General features: G+C 43.1%; 1 protein-coding gene across 2 annotated transcripts in view; it reads right to left on the bottom strand.

The window, feature by feature from the left end:
* The window catches only part of EZH1 (enhancer of zeste 1 polycomb repressive complex 2 subunit), a 30,849-nt gene that overhangs the window by 6,122 nt on the left and 11,679 nt on the right, over positions 1-13,048 (bottom strand). For both annotated transcript variants that reach the window (XM_020888046.2, XM_070479462.1), the window contains 10 exons: positions 11,788-11,908; positions 9,803-9,979; positions 8,607-8,709; positions 7,571-7,734; positions 7,096-7,187; positions 4,264-4,444; positions 3,813-4,009; positions 1,816-1,907; positions 838-878; positions 62-187 (listed from right to left, as the gene is read on the bottom strand). In XM_020888046.2, coding sequence (XP_020743705.1) covers positions 62-187; positions 838-878; positions 1,816-1,907; positions 3,813-4,009; positions 4,264-4,444; positions 7,096-7,187; positions 7,571-7,734; positions 8,607-8,709; positions 9,803-9,979; positions 11,788-11,908 — 1,294 coding nt within the window. The remainder of the gene's footprint in view (positions 1-61; positions 188-837; positions 879-1,815; positions 1,908-3,812; positions 4,010-4,263; positions 4,445-7,095; positions 7,188-7,570; positions 7,735-8,606; positions 8,710-9,802; positions 9,980-11,787; positions 11,909-13,048) is intronic.

Raw genomic sequence — 13,048 nt, 5'->3', positions numbered from 1 at the left:
GCGAGGGGAGGGAAACCTGGGCTGCTGAGGTCGGCAACTGCAGCCAACAGAGCACTCTTACAGTCAGGGTTGCACTGGCAGAACTTCTCACAGAAATTCTGAGTCATGATGCAGGGGCAGGTGCTGTCACAGGGGCGGTCCGGGTGGTCGCAGGGCTGGTAGTTGTATACCTGGGTGGAGGAGTTATCTAAGAGAGAAAAGAACACACTACTGTGGCCACGCTCCTGAGCCACCCTCTCTCCCTAGGGTCCAGGTGCCCCATTCAGGAGGCTTGTTCTGCCCAACTTGGGCATGCATTTAGCACCTGACGTGAGAAGTAATCACAGGTGGTAGTGGTCCATAAGCTACAATGGAGTGATCTTCTCTGTAAGGAGAGTGTGGAAATGGTGTGATTACAGGGCAGTTATTTTAAACACTAAATGAGGGGACTTCCCTGCTGGTCCAGGGGTTAAGACTGTGCTTCCAAAAAAAAAAAAAAAGAAAAAAAAAAAAAAAAGACTGTGCTTCCATGGCAGGGGGCCTGAGTTGAATCCCTGGTTGAAGAACTAGGATCCCACATGCCCCTTGGCCAAAAAAACAAAACAAACCCACCCCAAAACACTAAATGAAGCCTAGAACCCTGTATATGGCACACGATGAAAGTCAGAGACCACAGGCCTGTGACTATATCTCCTGAGAGGTCTCAGCTGCAGTGAGGAGCTGAGCTGTTATCAGCTGTTGCAGGGGGGACCTGCAATGTGCGGAAGCCATGCAGGGTCAATAAGTGCAGCCATGGGTGGGGCGGGGGAGGGGCAGCCACAGGCTGCAACCTGAGCGCAGTGCCCCAGTGGAGCTCACCTTTCTTCAGCTGAATTTTCCGGCAGTGCGCAGCCCACAACCTGCAAGAGACAGTACAGCTCAGGGTCGTGGCCCTGGGGAACTCTGCAGATTTGGGTAAATGACAGCATGACCTCCTCTGGGGGACTGAGATCTGATCACTGGAATCCTCCAAAAATCCCTTTACAACAGGTCTGGACGCCAGTCCACAGAAGCTGGAGCCCACCTTACCTGCAGCTGGCCTCTGGCTCAAGATTTAAACAAGAACACCACATCCCACCCATAAACGAACATACATAAAAAAACCAAAAACAGATGCAAGACCAAACCAAACCTTCTACGTCTATTAAAATGCTACTGTTTCTCCATTTCTCCTCTCCCCTGCCCTCCCTCTCTTTGAGGAGGTGGAGATATGTGGGCATTTCATGATGGGGAGGTGGGAAGACTTTTCAGAAATCTGCTCTGAGTGAAGGAACTGAAAGGGAGATGCCACAGGGATTTCCTTCTATATCTGGAACCAGTGTCAGTTCTTTAGGGAACAAAGCCAGATGGAGTGCTGGATGCAAAAAAAAAAAAAAAAGGTTCCAACCCTAAGCAAAGTTTAGCTAGAAGACAGTGTTATTATGCAACTTAGAGAAACAAGTGCCAAAAACAGAACAAAAAACTCTGGTCAGAGTTGAGAAGTGAGCACAGTGGTAATAACAACCCAGTGAGAAGAAACAGCTTCAGGGTGGAGCCATGAGGCCAGTTCACACCCTGCTGGCCAGGGGCTTAAAAATCAGTTATTTCATGGTCCACAGCACTGCAGGACAAGGGAAGGGCTGATTCAAGGCACAGACTCGCAGGGAGCATTGAGGAGGCTGTGCTCTGAGGAGGCCCTCCACTGGGTGACGCTGAACTGATGGCCAGGGGCTGCAGAGGGAGGCAGCAGCGAAGCCCTAGGGGCGGTCAGGGTACAGCAACAGCCTGGCCACAGAAAGCCTTCGGTCCAACCCTTGCCTGTGCTTTCTCTTCTTCTTCTGCGAGGGGTTCATAAGCTCATCTGTGGGCAGCTTCAGGATAAGTGACTCTTTGACTGCAAACTGGAAGACCTGGAAGAGAAATCCAACAGGACCTGTCACTTCTTGAGCTGAGAGGTCAGATAAGTGACCGAGGCAGGTGCTGGTTTCTGGAGAGCTTGTGGGCAGATGACTGAGCATCTTTAGCAGGGAGAGACAGAGCGGCGCTGGGACACCGGGTTGCTGGTTCTGAAGTCCTTTGTTTTTGGTTGTGTTTTTGGTTTTGTTTTGTTTTTGGCCATGCCGTGTGGTGTGCAGGACCTTACTTCCCTGATGAGGGATTGAACCCATGCCCCCGGCATTGGGAGCAAGAAGTCTTAACCATTGGATCACCAGGGAAGTCCCTGAAGTTAATTCTTAAGTGTTTATCCTGACTGAGCACAGGTACAGTTTTCCTGGTCCGTTGTTTTCATCTACTGCTCTGCCTTCCAAGCCCAGAGGGAGTCAATTCTAACCAACAGTATCTGCCTCTTATTAGGAAGGGCAGTGTTGTGTACCTTGCGTAACTGAGTCTGAAGTGACCTGAGGTACCACCCAGCTAAGCACTAGCTCCCTCTGTTGGCATAAAGATGTTATTAGAGCCTTGATTATTTTAGTAGGACAGCATTTCAGGAAGGCCTGGTCCCTTTTAACATGCTGTTTCCCTTAGAACATTTGTTTTTTAGTTTTTTCTTCTCTGTTACAGGCCCTCTCGCAATTCCATGAAAACTGTGAATCTTCTTTTCAGGAAAATAAGGCACAAAAATTGCTTTGTACACAGTTTTCAGGCTCTTAGGTAAAAAACCTGTGCCTTGGGGAGATAGGTATGAGATCCAAAAAGAAAGGAATGAGGGACACAGTTTTTCAAGGCATGAGCCCACTGTGTCTCCTTCTGACTGGCAAAGCAATAAAGCTATTCATTTCTACTTCCTTCAAAAAGGCCTCTTGTGCCTTCTGAGATGGCTCACACTCCATCTATGGAGTGTGTTTCCCCCCTGAGTAAACCTTCTTTCACTTTAAAAGAAAAGAAAGCAAAGGGCACTTCAGCTCATGGTTCTACTACTTGTTCCAAGTAGAGAGTACATGAAGAAAAGATTGCAGAGACTCTTCCGGAAAGTGGGGAGCTAAGTGAGGAGGGCTCAAGCTCTGGTGTTCCTGTTTGGACCAGCTGGCCCCAATACCTGACTCTCTATCCCTGCGCTTCTGTCTGTCTGCTCCCTATAGGCTTCTCCTGCCTCCAGATCAGAAGCTACTATCAGATCATGATTCTAATGATGATGTGAGTGAGATGCACAAGGTCCAGACCCAGTCATTAGGGGTGGTAATTAGGAAATCTAATGATAGAACATTTGAAGAAAAAAGCAACTGAGAAGACTGATTAGGGGGATGGTGGCAGCTACAGAAGCAGGAGCAGAGATGTGAGATAAGAAGATCCCCAGAAGGACCCAGGAGTGCCTTTCAGGAAATGGGTCCACATTTAGAAAGAAACGGAGAAGGAAATGGCAACCCACTCCAGTATTCTTGCCTGGAGAATCCCATGGACAGAGAAGCCTGGTGGGCTGCTGTCTATAGGGTTGCACAGAGTTGGACACGACTGAAGCGACTTAGCACGCATCCATGCATTAGAAAGAAAGGCAAGAACACCAAAAAAAGGAAAAACCTGAGAGAGGGTAGAAACATCCAGAAGAGTTAGATAGTGGCTACAGACAGGAATAAGAATTCAGAAAAAAAAAAAAAAAAAAGAAGTAAGAATTCAGCAAGGAGAGCAGATCCTAAGTATCACTGGCACACTGGCATTTGCAGAAAGCCCCCCATGTATGGGGAATCCCCCTCATGGTCCAGAAGCACAGGCTCATGAAGGACTGAACCTAAGACAGCTTCTGTCCAGACAGGCAGCCTTACAAAAGGACCAAAGGGCTCCCAGGGCGAGGACTGATTCCCGTCCCCTTCAGACAGTACCTGCTTGCATGTCTTAGTCCCCAGAAGTCTGGCTATTGAACAGAAGTTGTTGAAGTAGGTGCCATGAAAGACTCGAAAAAGAGATTCTTCAGCCCCAGTCCACTCCACAGGCTCTGAGGGTGCTTCCACTACACAGAGCTGAGGTGGGGCCGGACTTGCCTTCTGTTTCGTGGGCGTCTGACAGCGAGAGTTCGCCTCTAAGAGAGGAAGGAATGAGAGAAACACAAGAAGGTGGAATGCAGCTGGCCTCAGTGGTTTGCCACAAACTCAGCTCTTCAATCTACACCAAAAGGCAGAAGAGTTAGGAACAAAAACATTCCCTGTCTCTACTGCTTACAGGTGAACCTAGGGAAAGAATGAACAATTTAAAAAGGTAATAACGTTAACTGTTATGACATGATCCTGGGTTTACCTTGCGTAGCAAGAAGAGGTCATTTTCTGCTCACTGTACCTGAAGAACTGGAGGCCCAGTCATTGCCAGTGTCCCTGTCACTGTCCCCTTCTTTGGTCTCAGCCACAGCAGAGGCTGAAGTGTTGGAGCAGGAAGCATTGACCACATGGTGCCTTCGCCGGCGACGCCCGGAGCACTTGGAGCGAGGGTTGTGCAGCATGGCGTACTCCTTTGCTCCTTCCTGCAGGGGCCATGTTACAGTTAGGAAGCAGAAATAGGCCACCATATTGGTCCCATCATCACAAACCATCTTCAATATCTGTGCTGACTTGCAACTTGACACTTTTTTTTCCCCCTCTGTACCATATATGACCATGTGATATCTTAACAAACATCTTAAAGCTTACACACTTCTATGTCTTGACAAAGAGCTGTCTTATAATATAATCTTTAAAAAGATACAATCTTTATATATTATGCATAGATGCTTCTATGCATCTTTGACTGTCCGGTGAGTCATATCTTATACTCATTTGCTCACAAACTGATTAGAATTTGAGAATACATTCTCCTGTAGATGAGAAAATGAGGTTCAGAAAATGAGGGATCTGCTGAGAGCATGCAGCTAATTATTCCAGAGCAGGTACAAGAATCAGGGCCCTTCATCCCTAGGCCTCACTGTTCTTTATGTTTTACCACACTTGTCTCTGTTTCAGTAAGAAAATGTATAATCCCTGAATTTGTATAATATTACCAGTTAATTTAGGAAATTCCCTCCAAGTCAGTATTTTAAACTAGGATGAATATTTTATTACTTTATTACTTTACAGCTATGCTTTTTTCTATAGACCAGATAATTACTTAGCTGGATCATCTATCTCCTCGCCAGACTTAGTTTCTAAAGATTTTGAGCTGTTTCTGGAAACTAATTCTACAAGTAAAGGATAAAGGTTTACCATTATTAAGGATATTCAGAATATACTGTAGGCCCTCAAAGAAATTCCAAGAAAGAAGTTTTTATTTTAACTGAATCTGATACTACGTGTCTTTGCTACAATGTGACATATACAGGATTTCAGGATGACTAGAGCAGGGGCTACTCTCCAGTTGTGGTGCACAGGCTTCTCATCACAGAGGCTTCTCATGCTGCAGATGACAAGATCAACGGCACGAGGGCTTAGGCAGCTGCAGCATGTGGGCTCAGTAGTTCTGGCTCCCAGGCTCTAGAGCAAGGCTCAAGAGTAGCAGGGCATGGGCTGAGTTGCTCCTTGGCATGTGGGATCTTCCTGGATCAGAGATTGAATCTGTGTCTCCTGCACTGGCAGGCAGATTCTTTACCACCGAACCACCAGGGAAGCCCCGGCAATGCCCTTTTGAGTTATATAAAAAGCATGAACTGTAGAGTTAGACCAGAGCTTCAATTTCATCACTGCCACACCACTGACATAGTAACAAACTTTAGGCAAAATATGTAACTTTTATAACCTATACTTTATCCACCTCAGGATGTTGTTATAAGCATGAAAATAAGATCATATATGTTAAGGGTTAGCACAGTGCTTTGATACATAGGAAAGAATTAGTATATATTATGGAAAAAATAAATCAGATAAAGTCTATTTATTTTTGTTTGCTTAAATGGAATTTTCTGGGCATACAGTTCTATGCGTTTTAAATATTTCTATTTATTTGTTTCGGCTGGCCACATCTTAGTTGCAGCGTATGAACTCTTAGTTGCAGTATATGTGATCTAGTTCCCTGACCAGGGATCAAATCTGGGTCCCCTGCATTGGAAACTCAGAGTCTTAACCACAGGACCACCAGGAAAGCCCTATTTATTTTTTTGCTATTACCATGTGGCACATTTTCCAGATTTTTACCCAGTGGCACTCTGTATCATATTTCCTTCTATTATCCCCCTAAAGATAGTCCCAGAAGCACCTGGCTGTATAATCTCATTTTAATTGGTAGCAGAAATTGTATCAAGGTATTTTATTCTTTACCTAAGCTCACCCTATCGTGTGAAAGTGAAGGTTGCTCAGTTGTGTTTGACTCTTTGGGATCCCATGGACTATACAGTTCATGGAATTCTCTAGCCAGAATACTGCAGTGGGTAGCTGTTCCCTTCTCCAGGGGATCTTCCCAACTCAGGGATTGAACCTAGATCTCTCACATTGCAGGGGGATTCTTTGCCAGCTGAGCCACCACGGAAGCCAAGAATACTGGAGTGGGTAGGTAGCCTATCCCTTTTTCAGCGGATCTACCCAAACCAGGAATCAACCCGGGGTCTTCTGCATTACAAGTGGATTCTTTAGCAGCTGAGCTACCAGGGAAGCCCCACCCTATTGTGTAGAAAGCAGAACTATGTCTTTGACAAGTCCAACTGAACCTATTCCCTTCTAGCTCTCGGGGGGACTGCCTCCCCACATAAATGCAGGAGAATTCATGCTGCTACATGAGGTCTGTCTGCCAGGAAGGGTCCATCTGGCTGATTAACTCACATAAGATATGAGCACCTTCATGTGTTGTTCCTCCTACATTTATATGCAGTTAAAGGGAGACAGCAAAGATAGTGTCTCATGCACACACATACAGCTCCAAGTAAAACAAAGCAGTTTCAGACTCTGAAATCTGAGTAGATGATGTTTAGAGAAAGAAAGCCTTCAATGTTCTTCACACCTCATTCCATGAAACTAACTTCACAGTGCTACTGCTGCAAAATCAAGGGCGCTCCTTACGAGCAGAAGTCATGTCTCATCTACACTCTGTGATCCTCAGGGTGCTATATACCAACTCACGTGGTTTGTGTTCTCTGGGGCAGAAAGCTCAAGGACTATTTCCTGCTCAGATTTCTATCAATTTCAACGACGGCAGAAGAATTTAAAAACGTACCAGCAGAAGGAAGCAGTCTGTGCCACACGGTTCTGGCTCAATCTTGATTTCTTTGTTCTTGCGTTTATACACATTAGGGGTGGCATGGAAAGCTGGAAAACACAAAACTGTCCTGTTTGCAATGGCTCATCTGCTTGACAGGAGGAGGAGGAACAAATTGAATTAGGGGGCCACTGGAGGAGAATTTAGATAAAAACAGCTATCATCAAGGTGAATCAAGCTGAATCATTTCTGACATCAACACAATTCTTCCAAAGCTAGAGGAAACTCGGGGACAACTGTGTTGCTGGTTAATCTGTCCTCCCTGTGTGAAGCACACCACACTATAACTACACAAGAGAAAAGAGAACTGGCCCTTTGTAAAACCATCATCGGATCAGAAGCCAGGAATTCCATTGGAGAAACTAAAAATAAAGAGAATGAAATAGTGGCTGGGGATGGAAAACAGGAGAACATTTCAGAGCAGCCCACTCACGGTGAAGGAAGCAGTCATATTTGAAGCAGCGCCGGCAGAACAGTGTGTGGAAGGAGTGCAGAGACTGCTCCCGCTGCACAGACTTGGCGTTGGGGCCGTCGATGTTGGGTGTGCACTGTGGGGGGAGCGCATTGGGGTCTGACATCTCTGTGAGCTCTCGGTACCTGGTTCGGAAAAGAGAGGTAAGAATGCCTTCCGAGGGAATGTCTCCACTGAGAAAACTCAGACTGACATGGGGAACTCTACTCAGCACTCTATAACAGCCTACACGGGAACAGAATCTAAACAAAAACAAAAAAGATTGAATATGTGTATATGTGGGCTTCCCTGGTGGCTCAGTGATAAAAGAACCGGACTGCCAATGCAGGAGTCACGGGTTTCATGGGTTTGATGCCTGGGTTGGGAAGATCCTCTGGAGAATGAAATGGCACCCCACTCCAGTATTCCTGCCTGGGGAATTCCATGGACAGAGGAGCCTGGTGGGCAACAGTCCATGGGGGTCACACAGAGTCAGACACAACATAGTGACTAAACAACAGATGTATACGTATAACTGATCCACTTTGCTAAAACTAACACATTGTAAATCAAATATACTCCAATAAAAATTTTTTAATTAAAAAAAAAAAAGAAAATGCAGACTGAATACTGACAGTTATCTAGAAATGGTCTGCCAAGGGAGAAAAGGGATGATGGGTGTTATTTTTAATAGGTCTTTATGTATAACCAGGTAGGTTCACCATTGTAATGATGCTGGGCTCAGTGTGTGTATGAGAATTAAGGGAAAGGAAAGATTTTCTAAGTATGGTGCTGGAGTAACACTCCAGTAAAGTGGCAAAATCTTCAAACTTCTCTGCCCAGATTTACGCAAAAGCCAGCAAACCATGACCTTTAACATGGGAATGGGCATTTAGAGAAATGTAGGCAAATCATAATGCACTTACCAAAAATGAGAATTTTTATAACCCAAAACAAGCATGTATGCAAGTTTTGCCTAAGTGGTCTACATGGCCTGCGGTGGGGGCAGCCGTCCTACCTCTCCTTCATGTCGTCTGGGACACCGTTCTCAGGGAACATCGAGGCGATCGCACTGAAGATCATGTCGTTTGGGAATTGTTTCTTGGAACTCTTTTTGCTGCCTGGATTGGAAATGATAAAAAGCTTCTGAGTGCCATACAGAAGCACACAAAGCTAGTTAATCATCTTGTACTTTTGTCATGGCATTTTGATTAGAGCTGCTTTTTAATGCAACCATTGACTATGTCAGAATACAGAAAGAAGGTCAGCGATACCTGGACCTATCTAACTGCCAACTAGTAGATAAGGAGATCAGAGTCATCTACATGTTAACAACAAAATCCACAGTCCAGGGGGATTTCCTGCTGGCCCAGTGGTTAAGACTCTGAGCTTTCACTGCCAAGGGCGTGGATACAATCCCTGACTGGGGAGCTAAGATCCCACAAGCCTCATGGTGTGGCAAAAAAAAAAAAAAATCTACAGTATAAGACAGAATCTGGAAGTGAAAATAGAAGTTTTTATGGAGAAACCCGAGCATAGAAGTACCTACCATAACGTTGATGCCAAAGAAAAAGATGGATACTGTAAATTTGTTATACGAAGAGAAGACACTTTGTGTCTGGACATATGGTATAACTAAATAACAAAGTATAATTAAATATGAAATTAATTAAATATTGTCTAACATAGGAAAATGCTCAAGATGTAAGATTAAATAATAAGGGGTATAAAATTATCTATGTGTATACACACATATGTGGTAGGATACTAACTTCACCGACCATATATATATGTTGATTTACTTAGGTACTTTTTAAAAACTGAGATAAAATACATATAATACATTTCAGGTGTACATGTGTATATTTTTATATATACATTTTTTAAGTCTAGAAGGAAATATTAATACTAAAAGAAACTACTTCTAGGTAGCAAGATAATAGGGTAATTTTATTTTATTCTTTATAACTTGTCATATTTTTCAAACACACTATTTTTTACAATTAGAAATGAACAATGATTATTGTTTAAAGTTCTCCTACTTTTTTCTTCAGCTAAATCACAAATATCTTAAACCATCAGTCAGTAAACACATTCTCCTTTTAAGTGGACCAGTGAGAAGTGCCAACAGCCTTTAATAAGGAACAACCCTCTCTTTTGCCTTCTTCCCTTTCCCTGTCACTCCAGGTGGAATAAGGAAGTCGCGCTCTGCACCTTCAATAGCGTGTCGTTTTCTCTTTCTTGTTACTGGCAGATCCTCTTTGCTGTCATCTTGCTTTCCATCTGAGGTGTCATTGTGTCCTTCTTCATCTTCATCCGAGTATTGATTCAGAGCATCTACCAACTCCAGGAAAACAGCATCACTGATCAGGACAGAGCCAGGAATCATCTCTGAAATAAAAGAATTAGATGGATGAGCAGTGGTCATTTCATACTCCATTAGTCCTCCTCGGAAGGTTTTCCTATATTCACTCCTGAGACTCGATAATATATGTACATTTTTATGTGGAAAACCAGGGAATTACAATAATTTGATTGGCTCTTAAAATTGCAACTGTTAAGCTGGCTAGAGTGGGAAATCCAGTTATGGACTTTATTTTTACCGGGGTCTTCACTTACTCAGTAATAGATCAACCTGTATTTATGGTCCAAAATATCACAAAAGTGGGCCAACAATACAAATAGGACAGAGGAAGAATGATGAAATGAAAATGTACTTGGTTTTGCTACTGATGGGTTAGTAGTAACTTCTTTTTTTTTTAGTAGTAACTTGACTCAACAGACAACATACTTAAAAAAAATCATCATATGAGGTTATACTATTAATACAATTTAGGATAAAGTCTCAGAACACTAGAGGGCACTGTGTATAAACAATGCATTTCAAAGGCATCACAACAGCATCCACAATCATCAAAAGAGCAGGTTGAGGCCACTGGTTTGCAAATCTATTAAGAGTTTTTCCCTATCTTTCCCCTTCTTACACACTAACAACTTTTTCTAAACCTACAACTAAATACAAATGACTTGCTTTTTTAAATCAGACACAAATTCCTTTGCCCTTCTCTGAAGTAAAAGGTCTTTGCTTTAGTCGCCCGGGTCTTCCCTAAGTCACAAAAAGGTTGGCTCAGAGGTAATGATTAAGAAATGTGAAGACATAGAAACAAAGAATAGCTGCTGGGCCACGAAACTGGTAACAATTTAGACTATAAATCTGCAACACAGCAGAATCACTGTCCTCCCAGTTCCCCAAAAGAAAGACAAACGCCTGACACACATTCCTAAGTTGTTTTATAAGAAGTAGATGTCCCACCAGACGAAAACTGCTGACCGCAAGCATGAAGACCCTAGACTGGTTGAAACCAGAAGGTGGATGAGGCTTGAAACTTCACCCAGATGCCAGCCAATCCAAGAACTGGGCACAACTGATCATACACCCTGCAGTTCTCTCCCTCACACTGCCTTTAAAATTCTTTCCCTGAAAGCCATTGGGTAGCTCTGGTCCTTTGAGCTTGAGCTGCCCCTTCGCCTTGCTTGGCGCCCTACAATAAAGATCGTACTTTCCTTCACTTCAACCTGGTGTCAGTAAATTGGCTTTACTACACTCAAGTGAGCAGACCCAAGTTTGGTTTGGTAACACTTTTAGGAAAGTCAGAACATTATTGCCAACTTCTAGCAGATCCAGGGAGTATTTGGATCTAAGAAGAGAGGTTATGCTCATTGCCAGTCTCACAGAAAGGGAAACAAAGAACAAGATAGCCTTGGATGGATTTATGGTAGACTTCTAAGATCAAACTTATTTATTCACTAAATTTTCTTTCCAGCCACTGGAGAGAAAATCATATTACTATATAACCATTATATTACTATACAATCCTTTTATGTCTCAACTCTTTTTTTTTTGGCTATGCTGCATGGCTTGTGGGATCTTAGTTTCCTAACCAGGGACAGAACCCTGGGTCTCTGGAGATGACAGTGTGGACTCCTAACCACTGGACCACCAGGGAATTCCTCCAAATCCTCTTAAAATTTAACTGGGGTATTTGTAATATAAAATGTTTACTCCCAGCCATGTGGTGACATGGAAATAGTCTTCAGTGTATACACCACAAGGCAGCAGATAAAAGCAAGCTAATGATACATGAAACAAGAGGCACCATCCTAATAAAGTCCTCTCCTTAGGAGACCAGCGCCACTACCTTCTTCACCGTGGACTTTGCCATCATAGTTATTGATCAGCTCCTCAATGAAAGTCTCATCTTCCTCTTTCACCTCATCTCCCATGTAGGGGATATTGCACAAAACTGTCTCATCTTCCACCTGAAATCAAAACAAATGAAATTCATTTCACGAATCTGCTGTGCATCTCCTCTGTCCTGTTTTTTTTTATCCTCTTTCCTGTATAATGGAACCTATATTGAACCATTTTTGCTGCTTTAAAGCTCCTAAAATGCCTCTGGTTACAAAGTTCACTACATTTTAAAGACTGGTCATTTTGGCAACAAAGCCTCAAATGGAAGGGAGTCATGCTACTCTTGGAAGAAAAAAAGTCAGTTTTACTACCTGAGGATATTAACTACCAAATGTTAAGCTGGATGTTAACAATATTTCCACCAACACCTAAAATCTGACAACATATTTCTTTCTCATAGTGAGTCCATCTATTATGTCATTTAATCCACTGAACATTGTGAAATTGGTACAGATATGACATAAACAATGGTCTAAAAGGTCTTCAATTCAAATCCTTCTCATCAGTAGAAAGACATGAAAAGGAAGACTTTCAAGAGTATAAACTGCAACATAATTGCAGTAGTTAAAAGAGAAACTGGCAACCCCATAAAATATTTGTAGAGTCTACTATATAGACTAAGACTGACCTCCCATAAACATAATAAAAATTCTTATTACAACTGATATCACTCACCCTCAGTGGGAACCTAAAGTCAACTGCAGAACAAGCTATGTATATCTTCTGGCAATAAACAATATGAATGGATTTTGTTTTGTGGTTCAGCAGAAAACAGTCATTTTCAGTTCTATAGCTATCAAGTAGAGTTACTCTGAAGTTTTCTTCTAAGAGATGAAGAAGAAACCTATAAACCTGTAAACCTATATCCTATTCCAGTCAGCAGAACTGCTATCTGTCACCAGACACAATAAGCGATGGCAGTATTTAGCGGCCTGATTATCAGAACCACAAATAATCCTGGCAGGAGTCAGCATAAAGTCCCAGATGAAAGGACTGGTGATCCCCGTGTGCCTCTGCTATCTCAGTTGCTTTCACAGCATCTTGCCTTTAGGGGATTAAGAAAGGATTGCTCCATCAGCAGGGAGCTGTCAACCTGCTAAAGCCTGAAGTGTCTGATTTAGAATACATTTAACTGCATTCAATGTTATAAAATTGGACCAAGGTAGTAAAGGAAGGCTGGACTCTTGCCCAGTCTCTTTCATTCAAAA

The sequence above is a fragment of the Odocoileus virginianus genome, chromosome 17 (assembly GCF_023699985.2).
Source record: "Odocoileus virginianus isolate 20LAN1187 ecotype Illinois chromosome 17, Ovbor_1.2, whole genome shotgun sequence".
Taxonomy (NCBI): domain Eukaryota; kingdom Metazoa; phylum Chordata; class Mammalia; order Artiodactyla; family Cervidae; genus Odocoileus; species Odocoileus virginianus.
The sequence above is the reverse complement of the archived record's forward strand: the minus strand, read 5'-3'. Positions and strand labels throughout refer to the sequence as shown.